Raw genomic sequence first — 23445 nt, 5'->3', positions numbered from 1 at the left:
CAGGAAAAAAATGTTCCCGTGTTGGGGGAGTCCAGAACCAGGGGTCACAGTGTAAGAATAAGGGGTTGGCCATTTAGGACGGAGATGAGGAAAACCTTTTTCACCCAGAGAGTTGTGAATCTGTGGAGTTCTCTGCCACAGAAGGCCGTGGAGGCCAATTCACCGGATGTATTCAGGAGAGAGTTGGATAGTTGGCTCTTAGGGCTAATGGAATCAAGGGATATGGGGAGAAGGCAGGAACGGGGTACTGATTGAGGATGATCAGCCATGATCATATTGAATGGCGGTGCTGGCTCGAAGGGCCGAATGGCCTACTCCTGCACCTATTGTCTATCTTTCTATGTTTACCTGGTCACCATGTAATGTAATGTTGTAACTGCCAGTGTTGAGTTGATCTGATGCACCTAAATCATGTCGTAACCAATCAAATGGAAAATGTGTTGTACGATGATATCACTTACGTTATCATAAGCTAATAAATGTAATGATTGTTCCTCTGCTCTTCCTCCCGCGCTTTTGAGGACCGACTAAAATAAACTTTGTTTACCCTGAAGTGTGCGTGGGGTCCTTTGGGAATTGGGGGCGGTGACATTAAACACTGAAGGGACACAAGGAGATTTAGAGCATGCTGTCGAGTTGCATCACAGCTTGGTTTAGGAGCAGCCCAAGACAATATGCAATGGGTTTAGATATAAGGAACTGCAGAGGCCGGCTTGTACTGAAAAACGGATAACATAGAACTAGTGTGAACGGGTGATCCATGGTCGGTTGTAGAGTCATAGAATGATACAACGTGGAAACAGGCCCTTCGGCCCAACTTGCCCGCACTGGCCAACATGTCCCAGCTACACTCGACCCACCTGCCTGCGCTTGGCCCATATCCCTCCAAACCTGTCCTATCCAGCTATCTTTCGAACTGTTTCTTAAACAATAGGATCCAGTCCCAGCCTCAACTACCTCCTCTGGCAGCTCGTTCCACACACCCACCACCCTCTGTGTGAAAAAGTTAACCTTCAGATTCAATAAACAATAAGTGCAAGAGTAGGCCATTCGGCCCTTCAAACCAGCACCACCATTCAATATGATCATGGCTGATCATCCACAATCAGTACCCCGTTCCTGCCTTCTACTCATATCCCCTGACTCCGCTATCTTTAAGAGCCCTATCTAGCTCTCTCTTGAAAGCATCCAGAGAACCGGCCTCCACCGCCCTCTGACACAGACTCACCACTCTCTGTGAGAAAAGGTGCTTCCTCGTCTCCGTTCTAAATGGCTTACCCCTTATTCTTAAATCCATGTATAGTCTTTCCGCTGACTGGTCAGCATGCAACGAAAGCTTTTCACTGTACCTTGGTACACTTGACAATAAACTGAAGTGAACTAACAGACGTCCAGTTGACATCCAGCCTTCTTCCTACAAGAGCCTGTCTCTGTTCCACAGTGGAACCTTTGCATCATGTGATCAGTTACAGGAAAGGCTACGTGTTGGAGCTTCCTGCTAAGGAGTCTAGAACTGGCGGTAACCCCTGTCAGAGATGACCCGCAGGATATCCAGCTTTAATCCGTCCGCTATTTGCGTTTGGTCATCGAGTCACAAAGCACGGAAACAGACCCTTCGGCCCAACGTGTCCGCGCCAACCCAGATGCTCCATCTACACTAGTCCCAGATGCTCCATCTACACTAGTCCCACCTGCCTGCGTTTGGCCCTTATCACTCTAAACCCGACTGATCCGTTTATCTGTCCAAATGTCTTTGAAACTTTGTCATGTACCTGCTTCAACTACCTCCTCTGAAGAAGGGTCTCGACCCGAAACGTCACCCATTCCTTCCCTCCAGAGATGCGGCCTGTCCCGCTGAGTTACTCCAGCATTTTGTGTCTATCTTCAAGTACCTCCTTGTTCCATATACCCACCGCCCTCTGCGTAAAAACGTTTATCCCTCAGGGCACACGGTGGCGCAGCGGCAGAGTCGCTGACTCACAGCGCCAGAGACCCAGAGAGCCAGCATTGCCATTCAACATGATCATGGCTGATCATCCAAAAACAGTACCCCGTTCCTGCCCCCCCCCCCCCCCTCCCCTCCCCATATCACTTGATTATACCAGGCCAATTGACCTACAAACCTGTGGGACGCCTTTGGAGTGTGGGAGACCTGAGCTCCCGGAGAAAACCCACGCGGTCACGGGGAAGAGAACGTACAACTGCATAGTCAGGTTGGAGCCCGGATCTCTGGCGCTGTGAGGCAGCAACTCTAGCGCTGCGCCACCGTGCCGCCACTTTCAGGTAACTTTAGTGTACAAAACAGTTGCCAGCGGAGAGGATCAGAGTGGCGGCTCGTGATGCGTGGCTGGCATCTGACAGCACCTCAAGCAAGGGGCGACACACAGCGACACAGCCGGGTTGAAGTTTAATTGTCCTCTGTAACTCAGGCTGAAGAAGTGTCCCGGCCTGAAACCTCACCCATCCATTTTCTCCAGAGATGTTGCCTGTCCCGCTGAGTCACTCCAGCATTTTGTGTCTATCTTTGTGTCTGTCTTTAGCATCTTAGTTTAGTTTAGTTTAAAGATACAGAGCGGAAACAGGCCCTTCAGCGCACCGAGTCTGTGCCAACTACCAATCCCGTACACCAGCAGTAACGCACACACTGGGGACAATTTACAAATTTTACTGGAGCCAAATTAACCTACAAACCTGCACATCTTTGCAGTGTGTGGTGGTGGTGGTGGGGGGGGGTGGTGGAGTGTGTGGTGGTGGTGGGGGGGGGTGGTGGAGTGTGTGGTGGTGGTGGGGGGGTGGGGTGGGGAGTGTGGTGGGTGGTGGGGGGGGGTGGTGGTGGAGTGTGTGGTGGTGGTGGGGGTGGGTGGTGGGTGGTGGTGGATGTGGGTGGTGGTGGAGGTGGGGGGGGGCTGTGGAGTGTGTGGTGGTGGTGGGGGGGGGGGGAGTGCGTGGTGGTGGTGGGGGGGGGAGTGTGTGGTGGTGGGGGGGTGGGGGGGGGGGGGAGTGTGTGGTGGTGGTGGTGGGGGGGGGGGCAGAAACACCCGGAGAAAATCTGAGTCTGAAGAAGGGTCTCGACCCGAAACGTCGCCCACTCCTTCTTTTGTGTCCACTCGGAGAAGACCCACGCAGGTCACGGGGAGAACGTGCAAACTCCGTACAGACAGCACCCGTGGTCAGGATCGAACCCGGGTCCCTGTCTCTGTGAGGCAGCGAACCTACTGCAGCGCCACCGTGCCGCCCCTCCTATAGTTACTTACATTCTGACTGTCTACCCTATCTATGCCTCTCATAAAGCAAGGGGGGTGGTGGGGTGGGGGGGTACAGTCAGTATGGTTACAGTTCCAGACTGGTTGTCGCTCTAAGACCCGCTCGATTATGGAGGGGGTGAGCTGCATATTTATACATATAACAACGAGAAGTACTTAAGGGTGACGACGAGTTCGATTACATTTGCAAACTGTCAAGAGTAAGGCTTATGGTATTCTACAATAACAGATGCACAGATGGTCATTAGATCAGTTACTGGCTTCACTACAACAAGAAAGACTGGATAGACTCGGCTTGTACTCGCTAGAATTTAGAAGATTGAGGGGGGATCTTATAGAAACTTACAAAATTCTTAAGGGGTTGGACAGGCTAGATGCAGGAAGATTATTCCCGATGTTGGGGAAGTCCAGAAAAAGGGGTCACAGTTTAAGGATAAGGGGGAAATCTTTTCGGACCGAGATGAGGAAAACATTTTTCACACAGAGAGAGTGGTGAATCTTTGGAATTCTCTGCCACAGAAGGTAGTTGAGGCCAGTTCATTGGCTATATTTAAGAGGGAGTTAGATGTGGCCCTTGTGGCTAAAGGGATCAGGGGGTATGGAGAGAAGGCAGGTACAGGATACTGAGTTGGATGATCAGCCATGATCATATTGAATGGCGGTGCAGGCTCGAAGGGCCGAATGGCCTACTCCTGCACCTATTTTCTATGTTTCTATGTTTCAATGTTTCCACATACTCAGCACTGACCACCCCAATGTTTAGACACGTCGCACTAACGACACGTCCTCTAGACACGTTCACCTTCTGCACTTCTCCTTTCTCCAGTCACTTCCCATATTAACGGTGTATCTATACAGATGTTTCCTCCCGGAGCCTGACAGTACCGCTCAGTTGGTCCAAACTTAGCCTTTGCTTGGAGCTCGCATTATGAAGTCATTAAGTAATCCTTGCAAGTTGCATCTAGTTCCTCAATTCCAATTGTATAATGTCTGTATGGTCAACTTAATTTAGAGCATAGGTCAAGCAGTAATATTTCAACGCTTAGCTTTTCATCGAGCATATAGGTGAAGCGTATTACATTTAACCTTCACACCCGCAATACTCTAAATGCGGCCGAACCAACGTCCAACGAAGCTGTGTCATCGCTTCCTGACTCTTATACTCAAAGACAGACACAAAGTGCTGGAGTAACTCAGCGGGTCAGGCAGCATCTGTGGAGAACATGGATAGGCACATTTTTGGGTGGAAACCCTTCTTCAGAAGATACTGCCTGACTTTCTGAGTCCCTCCGCCTGACACTCGGTATTTCACTGTGATTATTTTTTTTTTGCTCCAGATTCCGCAGTTGCTGTTTGGGATGTTTGCAAACACTCTCTCAACTCTGGAGTGAAATGGCAGGACGGTGGAGCCGAGACTCGGCGCTTCCTGTCCGATATCCTCTCCGTCACTTTACTGGACAAATCTCCGGGTGCTCCGGTTTCCTCCCACACTCCAAAGACGTGCAGGTTTGTAGGTTAATTGGCCTCTGTAAAAATGGATATGGATAAGATTGGTTTAGAGGGTTATGGGCCAGGGGTGTATAGAATCATGAGAGGAATAGATCGGGTAGATGCACAGTCACTTGCCCATAGTTGGGGAATCGAGGACCAGAGGACATAGGTTCAAGGTGAAGGGGAAAAGATTTAGTAGGAATCTGAGGGGTAGCTTTTTCACACAGGTGGGTGTATGGAACAAGCTGCCAGAAGGAGGTAGTTGAGGCTGGGACGGTCCCATCACTTAAGAAACAGTTAGACAGGTACATGGATCGGACAGGTTTGGAGGGATCTGGACCAAGCGCGGGCAGGAGGGGCTGGTGTTGATGGGACATGTTGGCCGGTGTGGGCGAGGGAGGAGGGGAGGAGAGGAGAGTGGAGGGGAGGCGGGGAGGGTAGGAGAGAGGAGGAGAGGGGAGGGGAAAGGAGGAGAGAGGAGAAGAGGGGAGGGAAGGAGAGGAGAGAGGAGGGGGAGGAGAGAGGGGGAGAGAATAGGGTAGGAGAGGAGAGAGGAGGGGAGTGTAGGAGAGAGGCCCATGCTCGTCCGCTGAAAATGAGGAGGCTGATTCCTGGGTTCAATATTTGGATGTGGAGAGAACACTTAACTCGCCGCTTGCCCGGGGGAGGGGCTGAGAGAAGTGAGGGGAGAAGAGAGAGGAGGGGAGGGGAAGGGAGAGGAGAGGAGGAGAGGGGAGTGGAGGTGCGAGGAGGAGAGGAGAGAGGAGAGAGGAGGGAAGGAGAGAGGAGGAGAGGGGAGGGAAGAGGAGGAGAGAGGAGGGGAGGAGAGAGGAAGAGAGAGGAGGAGAGAATATGAGAGAGGAGGAAAGGGGAGGGGCCAGGAGAGGAGGGGAGGAGAGAAGGGGAGATGGGTGGAGAGAGAGGGAGGGGAGGGGAGAGGCTGGGATGGAAGGCAAGAGGGGGGGAGTGGGAGGATATAAAGACACACTGAGCAGGGAGCAGGGTATCACACACACACACACACACACACACACACACACACACACACACACACACACACACAGGCATGTCTGAGCCGGACCTCCCGGGGCAGGAGCTTCCATCTTTCGCCGCTTTGTGAGACGACGCGAGAGAGGGTGAGGACCGGGAGCGAGAACATCGAGCGGCGCCTCGACACTGTGAGAGGTGAGAAGCAGTTTGTGGAATCAAGCTACTGCAGCTGCCGATCAACACAAGACACAGAGTGCTGGAGTCACTCAGCGGGACGGGCAGCATCTGTGGGGAACGTGGACAGGTCAAATATTTTGGGTCGCCTTTACCGTCTTCCAGCCCCCCCCCCCCCCCCCCCACACACACACACACACACCATATAATATGTGTGAAGAAGGGTCCCGACCCTTCCAATAGTTGGTGCCCTGAAACTAGGGGGCACAGGGTTAAAGTGAGAGGGGGGAAGATTTAAGAGGGACCTCAGGAATTTTTTTTTTCACCCAGAGAGTAGTCGGTATCAGGAACGAGCTGCCAGAGGAAGCTACAGGAGAGAAAATAGTTACTTCTCGTAAAAGACACCTGGACAGAATGGGGAGAAGGCAGGACCGGGGTACTGATTGTGGATGATCCGCCATGATCACATTGAATGGGCGGTACTGGCTCGAAGGACCGAATGGCCTCCTCCTGCACCAGTTGTGTTGCAGCAAGTAAGAATGTAATTGCTCCATCTGGGACATATGAGAGTAAAACACTCTTCACTCTTGACTATTCACTATCACGGTGGCGCAGCAGTAGAGTGGCTGCCTCACAGCGAAAATGCAACTTTTTTTCAGGTTCTTACCTTCCCGGAGTTGTGATCAATTTTCGGATCACATTCTCCGGGCTCTGCCGCCTACCATCGCTGGAGCTGGAGGCCTCCTCGGACTATCGTGAGCCCCACCGCGGGGCGCGGACTTAACATCGGAGCGGATCCCTTGCCTGGGATCGCGACCACCGCGACCACAGCGGACTTTACCATCAAGGACTCGCAGTCTCGGGTGAGGCCGAGTCGGGAGCTCCAACGTCGCGGAAGGTTCACCAGCCCCGACGCGAGGTTCGATCGCCCGGCACGGGGGAACTGACATCCCCCCGATGCAGGAGCTGATCGCCTCGACGCGGAGGGCCCGAACACCGCCGGCTACGGGAGTTAAGTTCATTCCGTCAACGGACTCTCGAGGCCCACGGCCGAGGAAGAACTAAGGAAAGGACTTGAATTTCATTTCGCCCTCCATCACTGTGAGGAATGTGTAGGAGTCACTGTGGTCGATGTTCATGTTAAAATGTGTTTTTGAGTGATCTGTTGCTTTAAATTGTATGACTGACCTTACCAATGAAATTCCTCGCATGTTGCAAAACATACTTGGCGAATAAACTCTGATTCTGATTCTGATTCTGATTTTTGATATGTGGATAGGAAAGGTTTAGCGAAATCTGCACCAAATGCAGGCACACGGTATTCGCCAACTCTGGGTCACCTATTCATGTCTCCAGAGCATGTCATGTCAACGCCACCTATCCATGTTCTCCACAGATGCTGCCTGACCCGCTGAGTTACTCCAGCACTGTCTTTTTCTGAGACGATGTTTGGTGGCATTGACACTGGGAGGGGAGGAAGGGGGACATCGCTCAGACACCCCTGGAGTCTCGCATGAACGGTAGGGTGGGGGTATCCCTCTCCCTCCCCGCTTTGCGCCCCGCACGGAAACCTTGGGCGGGGCGCAAAGTCTCCAGAGGTTTCCGTTCAGGTTTCCTAAGTGGGACAGGGGCATTTCTCTGCGGGTCGGGCAGCGTGTGGTCCACATCCCTCCAAACCTATCCTAACTGTTTCTTAAACATCGGGATAGTCCCAGCCTCAACTCAACTACCTCCTCTGGCAGCTTGTTCCATACACCCACCACCCACTGCGTGGAAAAAGTCATCCCTCGGATTCCTATTACATCTTTTCCCCTTCACCTTGAACATATGTCCTCTGCGATTTTTTCGGCGACTGCCGGCATCATATCAGTGTCGCCAAAAGATTTTGATCGTTTCAACAAAAAAGACGTTGCTACATTTGAAACAACACCGCGCGAGAGGCTGGGACTGTCCCATCGTTTAAGAAACAGTTGGACAGGTACATGGATAGGACAGGTTTGGCGGGTTGTGGACCAAGTGCAGGCAGGTTGCTCTAGTGTAGCTGGGACATTGTTGGCCGGTGTGGGCTAGTTGGGCTGAAGGGCCTGTTTTCACACTGTATCACGCCGTGACGATGATGTTATGACCCTATGCCAGTGTGATTCTATGACTCCATAACTCAGTGACTATTCCCTGGTCTCAGGTTTGCCATCCATCTCCGACAAGCGATGGCGTCTCTCAACCTCAGCGCGGCCCTGAACGTCAGCAACTCCACCTCGTGTCCGGAGGGTGAGTTCTGGGGCTGGCTCTACACCTTCCTGCCCGCCTACATCATGGTGGTGTGCGTGTCCGGCCTGCTGGGCAACATCTTTGTGTTGCTGGTGCTCTGCCTGCACAAGAACCGCTGCACGGTGCCCGAGATCTACCTGGTCAACCTGGCGGGTGCCGACCTCCTCCTGCTCACCTGCCTCCCCTTCTGGGCGCTCAACATCGCCCAGCGCTTCGCCTGGCCCTTTGGAGAGCTGCTGTGCCGCTGCGTCAACCTGGCCATCTACATGAACCTGTGGAGCAGCATCTACTTCCTGGTGATGGTCAGCGTGGACCGCTACCTGGCCCTGGTCAAGGTCCTCAACCCCGGCCGCATCCGCACCCGTTCCTGTGCCAAAATCAACTGTTGCCTCATCTGGGTCTTCAGCCTGGTGATGAGCAGCCCTGCCTTCATGTTCCGCCGGGTGGTCCATGTGCCCCAGCTCAACATCTCCGCCTGCCTCCTCAAGTATCCCGACCCGAACTGGCAGCGCAACTCGGAGATCGTATTACTGGTGGCCGTCTTCCTCATCCCCGTCCTGGCCCTCACCTTCTTCACCACCAGGATCCTGGGCGCGCTGAGGAACGACCGGATGCAGGTCTTCAAGCAGGTCCGCAAGGAGAGCAGGGCGGCCACTCTCATCCTGGTGGTGCTCCTGGCCTTCCTGATCTGCTGGGTCCCCTTCCAGGTCCTCCGAGTCCTAAACCTCTTCTACGAGGCCGAGATACCGAGGGGATGCGGGTGGGCGAACGCTCTGGCCAACGGCAACATGATGGCCACCTTCCTGGGCTGCACCAACAGCTGCATCAACCCCGTGCTCTATGTCATGGTGGGCCGGCAGTTCCGCAACAAAGCCAGGGAGCTATACTCCCAGTTCGTCGCCAGGCGCCAGTCACAACCCACCCTCAGGGACTCCTCCGTGACCCACAACACCCCCATCTCCACGCTGGAGAGAAGAAGGCCGCTGCACACAACACAACGGTGAAAGGCATGGATAGAGTGGATGTGGAGAGGATGTTTCCACTGGTGGGAGAGAGAGTCTAGGACCAGAGGTCACAAGAGCCTCAGAATTAAAGGGCGCTCTTTTAGAAAGGAGGTGAGGGGGAACTTCTTCAGGCAGAGGGTGGTGAATGTGTAGAAATCATTGTAGATCAAACAGTATTGCTGAAGGTAACCAGTCCCATATCTCTGCAGGCGTCATAGCCTAAAAGTGAATTAACATTGCTGTGGACCACATAGAATGGCAACCTGTGTGTTTGATCCCCTAGGTGGCACCGTAGCGTCACATTACCCACCGTATCCACCTCGCTTCCCCCGATTGTAGAAGAATAACATTGGTGGGTTTTATTAGCTCTGTGTTCCTCAGGCCATTGAACTGTTCCCGAGCAGAATATTGTTTATTTTTTATTTTTGATCATATCAGAAGTGGGATGATGTTTGATCAACTCCTTGCCACAGAGGGCTGTGGAGGCCAAGTCAGTGGATATTTGGATATTTTTAAGGCGGACATATATATACAAATTCTTGATTAGAACGGGTGTCAAGGGTTATGGGGAGAAGGCAGGAAAATGGGATTAGGAGGCAGAGTTCAGCAATGATTGAATGGCTGTATTGGACTCGATGGGCCGAATGTCCTAATTCTACTCCTATGATTCTGGACAGCCACAACCGTCAAGGTGGAAATGTCAAACTCAATGAGGCCAGAGGGAGAATGCTTAAAGGAGGCGGTCACGGTGGCGCAGCGGTAGAGTTGCTGCCTTGCAGCGAATGCAGCGCCGGAGACCAGGGTTCGATCCTGACTACGGGTGCTGTCTGTACGGAGTTTTACGTTCTCCCCTTGACCTGCGTGGGTTTTCTCCGAGATCTTCAGATACGATAGTGGAATTCAAGAGGCTTTTAGTTGGATACGCAGGGAATGGAGGGGTATGGATCACGTTCAGACAGATGAGATTAGTTTTAACCCAGCATTATGTGCAGTCCGGACATTGTGGGCCGAAGGGCCTGCTCCTGTGCTGTACTGTTCTATGTTCCATGTGAGGACCCGCCTTAACACCCGCCAGGGCTAGCACAGTGGCACAGCGGTAGAGTCGCTGCCTCACAGCGCCTGAGACCCGGGTTCGATCCTGACTACGGGTGCTGTCTCTGTAGAGTTTGCACGTTCTTCCTGTGACCGCGTGGGTTGCCTCCGGGTGCTCCGGTTTCATCCCACATCCAAAAGACGTGCGGGTTTGTAGGTTAATTTCCCCTCAGTAAATTGCCCCCTAGTGTGCAGGGAGTGGATGAGAAAGTGGGATATCACAGAACTAGTGTGAACAGGGAAATATTCAGATATGAAATAGACTTTTGTGGAGCATTGTTGAGAAGGAGGAATTCCAGAGTTTGTTTCATTGAGTTTAGTTTATTGTCACGTCCACCAAGGTACAATGAAAAGCATTTTGTTGCGTGCTCTCCTGTCAGCGGAAAGACTATACATGATGACAATCAAGCCATCCACACTGTACAGATACAGGATAAAGGGGAATACATTCAGTGCAAGATAAAGCCCAGTAAAGTCCAATTAAAGATGTCCGAGGATCTCCAGTGAGGTGGTTGGTAATTCTAGACCACTCTCTAGTTGCTGATAGGATGCTTCAGTTGCCTGATAACAGCCGGGAAGAAACCGTCCCTGAATCTGGAGGTGTGCGTTTTCACACTTCTGTACCTCTTGCCTGATGGGAGAAGGAGTGGCTTGGGTGCGACTGGTCCTTGATTGTGCTGTTGGCCTTGCCGAGGCAGCGTGAGGTGTAGATGGAGTCAATGGAAGAGACGTTGGTTTGGGATTTAGGCAAATTAAGGAATTCTTAAGGGTTTAGACAGGCTAAATGCAGGAAAAAAATGTTCCCGTGTTGGGGGAGTCCAGAACCAGGGGTCACAGTGTAAGAATAAGGGGTAGGCCATTTAGGACGGAGATGAGGAAAACCTTTTTCACCCAGAGAGTTGTGAATCTGTGGAGTTCTCTGCCACAGAAGGCAGTGGAGGCCAATTCACTGGATGTATTCAAGAGAGAGTTGGATATAGCTCTTAGGGCTAATGGAATCAAGGGTTATGGGGAGAAGGCAGGAACGGGGTACTGATTGATGATTCAGTCTGAAGAAGGGTTTCGGCCCGAAACGTCGCTTATGAGTCTGAAGAAGGGTTTCGGCCCGAAACGTCGCCTATGAGTCTGAAGAAGGGTTTCGGCCCGAAACGTCGCCTATTTCCTTCGCTCCATAGATGCTGCTGCACCCGCTGAGTTTCCCCAGCAATTTTGTGTACCTTCGATATTCCAGCATCTGCAGTTCCCTTTTGAACACTGATTGAGGATGATCAGCCATGATCATATTGAATGGCGGTGCTCGCTCGAAGGGCCGAATGGCCTACTCCTGCACCCAATGTCTATCTATGTTTACTTGGTCACCATGTAATGTAATGTTGTAACTGCCAGTGTTGAGTTGATCTGATGCACTTAAATCATGTCGTAACCAATCAAATGGAAAATGTGTTGTACGATGATATCACTTATGTTATCATAAGATAATAAATGTAATGATTGTTCCTCTGCTCTTCCTCCCGCGCTTTTGAGGACCGACTAAAATAAACTTTGTTTACCCTGAAGTGTGCGTGGGGTCCTTTGGGAATTGGGGGCGGTGACATTAAACACTGAAGGAACACAAGGAGATTTAGAGCACGCTGTCGAGTTGCATCACAGCTTGGTTTAGGAGCAGCCGAAGACAATATGCAATGGATTTAGAAACAAGGAACTGCAGAGGCCGGTTTGTGCTGAAAAACGGATAACATAGAACTAGTGTGAACGGGTGATCCATGGTCGGTTGTAGAGTCATAGAATGATACAAGGTCGAAACAGGCCCTTCGGCCCAACTTGCCAACGCTGGCCAACATGTCCCAGCTACACTCGACCCACCTGCCTGCGCTTGGCCCATATCCCTCCAAACCTGTCCTATCCAGCTATCTTTCGAACTGTTTCTTAAACAATAGGATCCAGTCCCAGCCTCAACTACCTCCTCTGGCAGCTCGTTCCATACACCCACCACCCTCTGTGTGAAAATGTTACCCTTCAGATTCAACAGACAATAAGTGCAGGAGTAGGCCATTCGGCCCTTCAAGGCAGCACCACCATTCAATATGATCATGGCTGATCAGCCACAATCAGTACCCCGTTCCTGCCTTCTACTCATATCCCCTGACTCCGCTATCTTTAAGAGCCCTATCTAGCTCTCTCTTGAAAGCATCCAGAGAATCGGCCTCCACCGCCCTCTGACACAGACTCACCATTCTCTGAGAGAAAAAGTGCTTCCTCGTCTCCGTTCTAAATGGCTTACCCCTTATTCTTAAATCCATGTATAGTCTTTCCGCTGACTGGTCAGCATGGAACGAAAGCTTTTCACTGTGCCTTGGTACACTTGACAATAAACTGAAGTGAACTAACAGACGTCCAGTTGACATCCAGCCTTCTTCCTACAAGAGCCTGTCTCTGTTCCACAGTGGAACCTTTGCATCATGTGATCAGTTACAGGAAAGGCTACGTGTTGGAGCTTCCTGCTAAGGAGTCTAGAACTGGCGGTAACCCCTGTCAGAGATGACCCGCAGGATATCCAGCTTTAATCCGTCCGCTATTTGCGTTTGGAAAGTGTCATCGAGTCACTAAGCGCGGAAACAGGCCCTTCGGCCCAACGTGTCCGCGCCAACACAGATGCTCCATCTACAATAGTCCCACCTGCCTGCGTTTGGCCCATATCACTGTAAACCCGACTGATCCGTTTATCTGTCCAAATGTCTTTGTAACTTTGACATATACCTGCCTCAACTACCTCCTCTGAAGAAGGGTCTCGACCCGAAACGTCACCCATTCCTTCCCTCCAGACATGCGGCCTGTCCCGCTGAGTTACTCCAGCATTTTGTGTCTATCTTCAAGTACCTCCTTGTTCCATATACCCACCGTCCATATACCCACTGCGTAAAAACGTTTATCCCTCAGGGCACACGATGGCGCAGCGGCAGAGTCGCTGACTCACAGCGCCAGAGACCCGGGTTCGATCTCTACTACGGGTGCTGTCTGTACAGATTTTGTACGTTCTCTCTGTGACCGCGTGGGTTTTCTTCGGGTACTCCTGTTTCCTCCCACACTCCAAAGACGTGCAGGTTTGTAAGTTAATTGGCTTTTGTAAAAATAGTAAATAGTCCCTGGTGTGTGAAGGATAGTGTTAGTGTGCGAGGATCGCTGGTAGACGCGGACTCGGTGGGCCGAAGGGCCTGTTTCTGCACTGTAAACTAAACTAAAAACTAAAAGATACCTAATACAGGTACATGGTTAGGATTGGTTTAGAGGGTTATGGGCCAGGTGTGTATAGAATCATGAGAGGAATAGATCGGGTAGATGCACAGAGTCTCTTGCCCAGAGTAGCGGAATTGAGGACCAGAGGACATAGGTTCAAGGTGAAGGGGAAAAGATTTAATCGGAATTTAAGGGGTAACATTTCACACAAAGGGTGGTGGGTGTATGGAACAAGCTGCTAGAAGGAGGTAGTTGAGGCTGGGACTGTCCCGTCATTTAAGAAACAGTTAGACAGGTACATGGATCGGGCAGGTTTGGAGGGATATGGACCAAGCGCGGGCAGGAGGGACTAGTGTTGCTGGGACATGTTGGCCAGTGTGGGAAAGTCGGGCCGAAGGGCCTGTTTCCACGCTGTGTGACTACGACCTGGCATCATGTGCAGCACGGACACTGCGGGCCGAATGGCCTGTTTCTGTGTTGTACTGCTCCATGTTCCACCAGTACTGCTCCAAGATCATCACCTCCGAGAAAGTTTTCCCGGAAACTTGCCGCCGTTCCGTGTTGGGAATGTTGACTGAGGTTTTCCGGACTGCGGGGAATGGATGAAGCAACACTGAGGCTCGGTGAGTAAGGGACACCCACTGGGGACCCATCAGCCCTGGGATGCTGGGTCGTCTGAAGCAGCCGTACTGTGTAAAGAGGAAGTCTGAATGGTGTTCACTTACAGTCAGAGAATGGACTGATATGACGGTACTTTGAAGAAAGACCCTGACCTGTACTAATTGCATTTCCTGTGCAGATTTTTAGTTTAGTTTTAGAGATACAGCATGGAAACAGGCCATTCGGCCCACCAAGCTTGTGCCGACCAGCGATCCCCGCACACTAACACTATCCTACACACACTAGGGGGGGGGGGGTGGTGGTGGGGGGGTGCAGAAACACCCGGAGAAAATCTGAGTCTGAAGAAGGGTCTCGACCCGAAACGTCGCCCACTCCTTCTTTTGTGTCCACCCGGAGAAAACCCACGCAGGTCACGGGGAGAACGTGCAAACTCCGTACAGACAGCACCCATGGTCAGGATCGAACCCGGGTCCCTGTCTCTGTGAGGCAGCGACTCTACTGCAGCGCCACCGTGCCGCCCCTCTATAGGTGTTTACATTCTGACTGTCTACCCTATCTATGCCTCTCATAACTTTATATACTTCTATCAGGTCTCCCCTCAGCCTCTGACGTTCCAGAGAAAACAACCCAAGTCTGTCCAACCTCTCCCTGCAGCCAATAGCCTCCAATCCAGACATCATTCTGGTGAAACTCCCCTGCACCTTCTCCAAAGCCGCCACATACTTCCCGCAATGGGGCGACCCGCTGCAAAAGTTTGTTAGAAGACAACAGAGTACATCAAACAATTTCAGTCAAACAAATCACTCTTTATTACGGTACCGGGAGCAGGGGGGGGGGGGGTAACAGTCAGTATGGTTACAGGCTGGTTGTCGCTCTAAGACCCGCTCGATTATGGAGGGGGTGAGCTGCATATTTATACATATAAAAACGAGAAGTACTTAAGGGTGACGCCGAGTTCGATTACATTTGCAAACGGTCAAGACTAAGGCTTGTGGTATTTTACAATAACAGATGCACAGATGGTCATTAGATCAGGTACTGGCTTCACTACAACTTTTCACAGACTCAGCACTGACCACCCCAATGTTTAGACACTAACGACCCGTCCTCTAGACACGTTCACCTTCCGCACTTCTCCTTTCTCCAGTCACTTCCCATATTAACGGTGTATCTATACAGATGTTTTCTCCCGGAGCCTGACAGTACCGCTCAGTTGGTCCAAACTTAGCCTTTGCTTGGAGCTCGCATTATGAAGTCATTAAGTAATCCTTGCAAGTTGCATCTAGTTCCTCAATTCTAATTGTATAATGTCTCTATGCTCAACTCTTAGTTTAGAACATAGGTCAAGCAGTAATATTTCAACGCTTAGCTTTTCATCGAGCATATAGGTGAAGCGTATTACATTTAACCTTCACACCCGCAATACTCTAAATGCGGCCGAACCAACGTCCAACGAAGCTGTGTCATCACTTCCTGACTCTTATACTCAAAGACAGCCACAAAGTGCTGGAGTAACTCAGCGGGTCAGGCAGCATATGTGGAGAATGTGGATAGGTGACGTTTCACAGAGTGCTGGAGTAACTCAGCGGGTCAGGCAGCATATGTGGAGAATGTGGATAGGTGACGTTTCACAGAGTGCTGGAGTAACTCAGCGGGTCAGGCAGCATATGTGGATAACGTGGATAGGTGACGTTTCACAGAGTGCTGGAGTAACTCAGCGGGTCAGGCAGCATCACTGGAGAATGTGGATAGGTAACATTTTGCGTGGGGACCCTTCAGAAGATGCTGCCTGGCCTTCTGAGTCCCTCCTCCTGACACTCGGTATTTCACTGTGATTATTTTTTTCCTCCAGATTCCGCCTTTGCTGTTTGCAAACACTCTCTCAACTCTGGAGTGAAATGGCAGGACGGTGGAGCCGAGACTCGGCGGTGGCTGCCCGATATCCTCTCCGTCACTTTACTGGACAAACAAGTGTGACCCCTGGTTCTGGGCTCCCCCAACACGTGAAACATTTTTTTTCCTGCATTTAGCTTGTCCAATCCCTTAAGACTTCCATAATTTGCCTCAATCCCAAACCAACGTCTCTTCCATTGACTCCATCTACACCTCACGCTGCCTCGGCAAGGCCAGCAGCATAATCAAGGACCAGTCGCACCCTGGCCACTCATCCTCCCATCAGGCAAGAGGTATAGAAGTGTGAAAACGCACACCTCCAGATACAGGGATAGTTTCTTCCCGGCTGTTATCATTCAACTGAACCATCCTATAACCAACTAGAGAGTGGTCTAGAATTACCAACTACCATTCTCGAGATCCTCAGACTATCTGTAATCGGACTTTGCTGGGCTTTATCTTGCACAACACGTTATTCCCCTATCCTGCATCTGTACAGTGTGGACGTCCTGATTGTAATCACGTATAGTCTTTCCGCTGACTGGAGAGCACGAAACACAATGCTTTTCATTGTACCTTGGTGGACGTAACTAAACTCAACGAAACAAACCCTGGAATTCCATCTTCTCCACAATGCTCCACAAAAGTCTATTTCATATCTGAATATTTCAAGGTTCAAGATTCAAGATTCAAGAGAGTTTATTGTCATGTATCCCAGATAGGACAATGAAATTCTTGCTTAGCTTCAACACCACAGAATATAGTAGGCATAAATAAATACAGAACAGATCAGTGTGTCCATATACCAATGAATATATATATATACACACACACATAAATAAACAGATAAAGTGCAATGGGCTATTAATGTTCAGAGTTTTGTTTGAGTTGAGTTTAATAGCCTGATGGCTGTGGGGAAGTAGCTATTCCTGAACCTGGACGTTGCAGATTTCAGGCTCCAGTACCTTCTACCTGATGGTAGCGTGGAGATGAGTGTGTGGCCAGGATGGTGTGGGTCCTTGATGATGCTTGCAGCCATTTTGAGGCAGCGACTGCGATAGATCCCTTCGATGGTAGTGAGGTCAGAGCCGATGATGGACTGGGCAGTGGTCACAACTTGTTGCAATCTTTTCCGCTCATGGACGCTCAGGTTGCCGAACCAAGCCACGATGCAACCGGTCAGCATGCTCTCTACTGTGCACCTGTAGAGGTTTCCCTGTTCACATTAGTTCTGTGTTATCCCACTTTCTCATCCACTCCCTACACACTAGGGGGCAATTTACAGAGGGCCAATTAACCTACAAACCCGCACTTGAATGTGGGATGAATCCGCAGCACCCGAAGTCAACCCACGCGGTCACAGCAAGAACGTGCAAACTCGACACAGACGGCACCCGTAGTCCGGATCGAACCCAGGTCTCTGGCGCTGTGAGGCAGCGACTCTACCGCTGTGCCACCGTGTCAGCCCTGGCGGGTGTTAAGGCGGGTCCTCACATGGACATAGAACAGTACAGCACAGGAACAGGCCCTTCGGCCCACAATATCCGAGCTGCACATAATGCTGGGTTAAAACTAATCTCCTCTGTCTGCACGTGATCCATACCCCTCCATTCCCTGCGTATCCAACTAAAAACCTCTTGAATGCCACTGTCGTATCTACCTCCCCCACCACACCTGGAAGCACGTTCCAGGCACCCACCACCCTCCAGGTGTGTAATACACTTGCCTCCACATCTTAGTTTAGTTTAGTTTAGAGATACAGCGTGGGAAACAGGGCCTTCGGCCCACCGGGTCCGTGCCGACCAGCGATCACCACACATCAACACTATCCTACACCCACTAGGGACAATTTTACACTTACACCAAACCAATCAACCTACAAAACTGTACGTCTTGTAGGTTGTGTGGGAGGAAACCGAAGATCTCGGAGAAAACCCACGCAGGTCATGGGGAGAATGTGCAAACTCCGTACAGATGGAACCCGGGTCTCTGGCGCTCCATTCGCTGTAAGGCAGCAACTCTACCGCTGCGCCACCGTGACCGCTTCCTTTAAACGTTCTCCCTCTGGCCTCAATGAAGTGCCCTCCCAGTCTTTGACATTTCCACCCTGACATTGTGGCTGTCCAGCCCGGTCTACCAGAATCATAGTAGAATTAGGCCATTCGGCCCATCGAGTCTACTACAGCCATTCAATCATTGCTGATCTCTGCCTCCTAATCCCATTTTCCTGCCTTCTCCCCGTAGCCCTTGACACCCGTTCTAATCAACAATTTGTATATGTCCGCCTTAAAAATATCCACTGACTTGGCCTCCACAGCCCTCTGTGGCAAGGAGTTGATCAAACATCATCCCACTTCTGATATGATCAAAAATAAAAAATAAGCAATATTCTGCTCGGGAACAGTTCAATGGCCTGAGGAACACAGAGCTAATAAAACCCACCAATGTTATTCTTCTACAATCGGGGGAAGCGAGGTGGATACGGTGGGTAATGTGGAGCTACGGTGCCACCTAGGGGATCAAACACACAGGTTGCCATTCTATGTGGTCCACAGCAATGTTATTCCACTTTTAGGCTATGACGCCTGCAGAGATATGGGACTGGTTACCTTCAGCAATACTGTTTGATCTACAATGATTTCTACACATTCACCACCCTCTGCCTGAAGAAGTTCCCCCTCGCCTCCTTTCTAAAAGAGCGCCCTTTAATTCTGAGGCTCTTGTGACCTCTGGTCCTAGACTCTCTCTCCCACCAGTGGAAACATCCTCTCCACATCCACTCTATCCATGCCTTTCACCGTTGTGTTGTGTGCAGCGGCGATCTTCTCTCCAGCGTGGAGATGGGGGTGTTGTGGGTCACGGAGGTGTCCCTGAAGGTGAGTTGTGACTGGCGCCTGGCGACGGACTGGGAGTAGAACTCCCTGGCTTTGTTGCGGAACTGCCGGCCCACCATGACATAGAGCACGGGGTTGATGCAGCTGTTGGTGCAGCCCAGGAAGGTGGCCATCAGGGTGCCGTTGCGCAGAGCGTTCGCCCACCCGCATCCCCTCAGCATCTTGACCTCGTAGAAGAGGGTTAGGACTCGGAAGACCTGGAAGGGGACCCAGCAGATCAGGAAGGCCAGGAGCACCACCAGGATGAGAGTGGCCGCCCTGCTCTCCTTGCGGACCTGCTTGAAGATCTGCATCCGGTCGTTCCTCAGCGCGCCCATGATCCTGGTGGTGAAGAAGGTGAGGGCCAGGACGGGGATGAGGAAGACGGCCACCAGGAAGACGATCTCCGAGTTGCGCTGCCAGCTCGGGCCGGGATACTCGAGCAGGCAGGCGGAGATGTTGAGGTGGGGCACATGGACCACCCGGCGGAACATGAAGGCAGGGCTGCTCATCACCAGGCTGAAGACCCAGATGAGGCAACAGTTGATTTTGGCACATGAACGGGTGCGGATGCGGCCGGGGTTGAGGACCTTGACCAGGGCCAGGTAGCGGTCCACGCTGACCATCACCAGGAAGTAGATGCTGCTCCACAGGTTTATGTAGATGGCCAGGTTGACGTAGCGGCACAGCAGCTCTCCAAAGGGCCAGGCGAAGCGCTGGGCGATGTTGAGCGCCCAGAAGGGGAGGCAGGTGAGCAGGAGGAGGTCGGCACCCGCCAGGTTGACCAGGTAGATCTCGGGCACCGTGCAGCGGTTCTTGTGCAGGCAGAGCACCAGCAACACAAAGATGTTGCCCAGCAGGCCGGACACGCACACCACCATGATGTAGGCGGGCAGGAAGGTGTAGAGCCAGCCCCAGAACTCACCCTCCGGACACGAGGTGGAGTTGCTGACGTTCAGGGCCGCGCTGAGGTTGAGAGACGCCATCGCTTGTCGGAGATGGATGGCAAACCTGAGGGCAGGGAATAGTCACTGAGTTATGGAGTCATAGAACCACACTGGCATAGGGTCATAACATCATCGTCACTGAGTCATGGCGTGATACAGTGTGGAAACAGGCCCTTCAGCCCAACTAGCCCACACCGGCCAACAATGTCCCAGCTACACTAGACCCACCTGCCTGCACTTGGTCCACAACCCGCCAATCCTGTCCTATCCATATACCTGTCCAACTGTTTCTTAAACGATGGGATAGTCCCAGCCTCTCGCGCGGTGTTTTCCAAGTGTCGCAACATTTTTTTTGTTGAAACGATCAAAATCTTTTGGCGACACTGATATGACGTCGGCAGTCGCCGAAAAAATCGCCAAGTGGAACAGGCCCTCAAGACGTTAGTGAGACCGCGTTTAGAATATTGTGTTCTGTTCTGGGCACCACGTTGTGGGAAAGATATCGTCAAGCTTGAAAGGGTTCAGAGAAGATTTACGAGGATGTGAGCTATAGGGAGAAGTTGAGTAGGCTGGGTCTCTATTCCATGGAGCGCAGGAGGATGAGGGGTGATCTTATAGAGGTGTATAAAATCATGAGTGGAATAGATCGGGTAGATGCACAGTCTTTTACCCAGAGCCGGGGACCAGAGGACATAGGTTCAAGGTGAACGGTAAAAGATTTAATTGGAATCCGAGGGGTGACTTTTTCACACAGTGGGTGGTGGGTGTATGGAACAAGCTGCCAGAGGAGGTAGTTGAGGCTGGGACTATCCCAACGTTCAAGAAACAGTTATGACAGGTTTGGAGGGATGTGGACCACACTCTGCCCGACACGTTGAGTTACTCCAGCATTTTGTGCTGGTCTTTGGGATGTGAACATATCTTCCTGCACACAGGGACCCGGAGAGAGAGGGGGAGGCAAGGGGGGGGGGGGGGGGGGATTCTCGCTACATGGCATTAATGTAGCACCCAGTCCCGTCCCGTTTACACACAGGTTCATAACAGGGGAAGGAAGAGAAAATCTGCGCTGCATTAATCGCTGCAATAATTTAGCACCCAGTCACGTCCCCTTATATACAGAATTCCGGACAGCGAGGGGGGGGGGGGGGGCAGGGAATTATGTCTTGCGTTAATTTAGCAACCAGTCACATCCGCCCTTGTATACAGAACTCCAGACGGGAGGGGGGGGGGGGGGGAGGTAGGTGAATTCTGCGCTGTATTAAGTTATCACCCAGCCCCGTCCTCTTGCACACAGGGGGTCGTGTGCTGCATTAATGTAGCAGCCAGTCCCGTCCACTTGCCCCCGAAATGTTTCCGCAACTCCCCCCCCCCCCCCCCCCCCCCCTCCGATGGGGCCCACGACAGTCCGAGGAGGTTTCCAGCTCCAGCTATGGTAGGTTGCAGAGCCCGGAGAATGTGATGCGAAAATCGATCACATCTCGGGGAAGGTAAGAACTTGAAAAAAAGTTTCCCCCGATTCCCCCTCCCCCCCCCCACACACACCTCCCTCCCCCCACATAAAACAAACCGAAGAACATTCAAACAAACTTTTAACAAACTAAAAATAACAAGAAGAATGAAAAAACAAACAGTGCCGGATCTGTTAATATCTAGATGAGGAACGCTGGACAATTTTATACTGGACATTATTTTTTTAAACATTTACAAGCCAATTAATCTACAAACCTGCACGTCTTTGGAGTGTCGGAGGAAACCGAAGATCTCGGAGAAACCCCACGCAGATCACGGAGAGGACGTGCAAACTGCTCACAGGCAGCACCCGGCGCTGCATTTTCGCTGTGAGGCAGCAACTCTACCGCTGCGCCACCGTGACCGTGAATAGTCAAGAGTGAAGAGTGTTTTACTCTCATATGTCCCAGATGGAGCAATTACATTCTTACTTGCTGCAGCACAACAGGCGCAGGAGGAGGCCATTCGGCCCTTCGAGCCAGTACCGCCCATTCACTGTGATCATGGCGGATCATCCACAATCAGTACCCCGGTCCTGCCTTCTCCCCATTCTGTCCAAGTGTCTTTTACGAGAAGTAACTATTTTCTCTCCTGTAGCTTCCTCTGGCAGCTCGTTCCTGATACCGACTACTTTCTGGGTGAAAAAGTAACCCCTGAGGTCCCTCTTAAATCTTTAACCCTGTGCCCCCTAGTTTCAGGGCACCAACTATTGGAAGGGTCGGGACCCTTCTTCACACATATTGTATGGTGTGTGTGTGTGTGTATGGGGGGGGGGGGGGGGGGGCTGGAAGAGGGTAAAGGCGACCCAAAACATTTGACCTGTCCACGTTCCCCACAGATGCTGCCCGTCCCGCTGAGTGACTCCAGCACTCTGTGTCTTGTGTTGATCGGCAGCTGCAGTAGCTTGGTTCCACAAACTGCTTCTCACCTCTCACAGTGTCGAGGCGCCGCTCGGTGTTCTCGCTCCCGGTCCTCACCCTCTCTCGCGTCGTCTCACAAAGTGGCGAAAGATGGAAGCTCCTGCCCCGGGAGGTCCGGCTCAGACCTGCCTGTGTGTGTGTGTGTGTGATACCCTGCTCCCTGCCTAGTGTGTCTTTATGTCCTCCCACTCCCCCTCTCTCCCCTCCCCTCCCATCCTCTCCCCTCCCCACTCCTCGTCTCCTAGCCCCTCCCACCCCTTCCCTCCTCTCCTCCCCTCCTAGCCCCTCCCCTTCCCTCCGTTCTCCTCCCCTCCCCTCCCCCTCTCTTCCCCTCCCCTACTCTCTCCTCCCCTCCCCTCTCGTCCTCTCTCCCCTCCTCCACCGTTCTCAGCGGACGAGCAAGGGCTGTGAATGTCTGCAAGACTTACGCCTGGCATCATCGGTTGTATAAACATCAATTAGACTTGTTTGTCCAGTAAAGTGACGGAGAGGATATCGGGCAGGAAACGCCGAGTCTCGGCTCCACCGTCCTGCCAATTCACTCCAGAGTTGAGAGAGTGTTTGCAAACATCCCAAACAGCAACTGCGGAATCTGGAGCAAAAAGAATAATCACAGTGAAATACCGAGTGTCAGGCGGAGGGACTCAGAGGTCAGGCAGCATATTCTGAAGGGTCCCCACACAAAACGTTACCTATCCATGTTCTCCACATATGCTGCCTGACCCGCTGAGTTACTCCAGCACTCTGTGAAACGTCACCTATTCATGTTCTCCAGAGATGCTGCCTGACTCGCTGAGTTACTCCAGCACTTTGTCTTTTACAAGTGTCAGGAGTTATGGGGCGAAGGCAGGAGAATGGGGTTGAGAGGGGAAGGTAGATCCGCCATGGTTGAATGGCAGAGTAGACTTGATGGGCCGAATGGCCTAATTCTGCTCCTAACACTTGTGAACTTATGGAGCCATACAGCGTGAAAACAAGTTATTTCCCCAGTGTCCTGAAAGTGGCAAGACAAGTAAATCTATAAAGAATTTTATAGAAACTTACAAAATTCTTAAGGGGTTGGACAGGCTAGATGCAGGAAGATTGCTCCCGATGTTGGGGAAGTCCAGGACAAGGGGTCACAGCTTAAGGATAAGGGGGAAATCCTTTAAAACCGAGATGAGAAG

At 51.7% G+C, this 23445-nt stretch overlaps 2 protein-coding genes across 2 annotated transcripts; one reads left to right on the top strand and one right to left on the bottom strand.

Annotated features, from left to right (window-relative positions):
• Window positions 1–5822: 5822 nt before the first annotated feature.
• LOC116976632 (B2 bradykinin receptor-like) lies at window positions 5823–9190 on the top strand. The gene is made up of 2 exons (XM_033026459.1): window positions 5823–5939; window positions 8101–9190. Exon 2 carries the CDS (start codon window positions 8126–8128, stop codon window positions 9188–9190), a length of 1065 nt encoding a protein of 354 aa, XP_032882350.1. The 5' UTR covers window positions 5823–5939; window positions 8101–8125.
• A 9586-nt stretch (window positions 9191–18776) lies between these two features.
• On the bottom strand, window positions 18777–22419 carry LOC116977351 (B2 bradykinin receptor-like). Its single transcript, XM_033027811.1, has 2 exons — window positions 22288–22419; window positions 18777–19914 (listed from the first exon to the last, which is right to left on the bottom strand). Exon 2 carries the CDS (start codon window positions 19887–19889, stop codon window positions 18825–18827), a length of 1065 nt encoding a protein of 354 aa, XP_032883702.1. The 5' UTR covers window positions 19890–19914; window positions 22288–22419; the 3' UTR covers window positions 18777–18824.
• Window positions 22420–23445: the final 1026 nt, after the last annotated feature.

This window comes from Amblyraja radiata, chromosome 9 (genome assembly GCF_010909765.2).
Source record: "Amblyraja radiata isolate CabotCenter1 chromosome 9, sAmbRad1.1.pri, whole genome shotgun sequence".
Classification (NCBI taxonomy): domain Eukaryota; kingdom Metazoa; phylum Chordata; class Chondrichthyes; order Rajiformes; family Rajidae; genus Amblyraja; species Amblyraja radiata.
Note: the sequence above shows the minus strand (reverse complement) of the source record. Positions and strands in the feature narration are given on the sequence as shown.

Bases quoted from the DNA above. Each gene is read 5' to 3' on its own strand.
- LOC116977351 (XM_033027811.1), bottom strand. From the start codon at position 19,889: ATGGCGTCTCTCAACCTCAGCGCGGCCCTGAACGTCAGCAACTCCACC.
- LOC116976632 (XM_033026459.1), top strand. From the start codon at position 8,126: ATGGCGTCTCTCAACCTCAGCGCGGCCCTGAACGTCAGCAACTCCACC.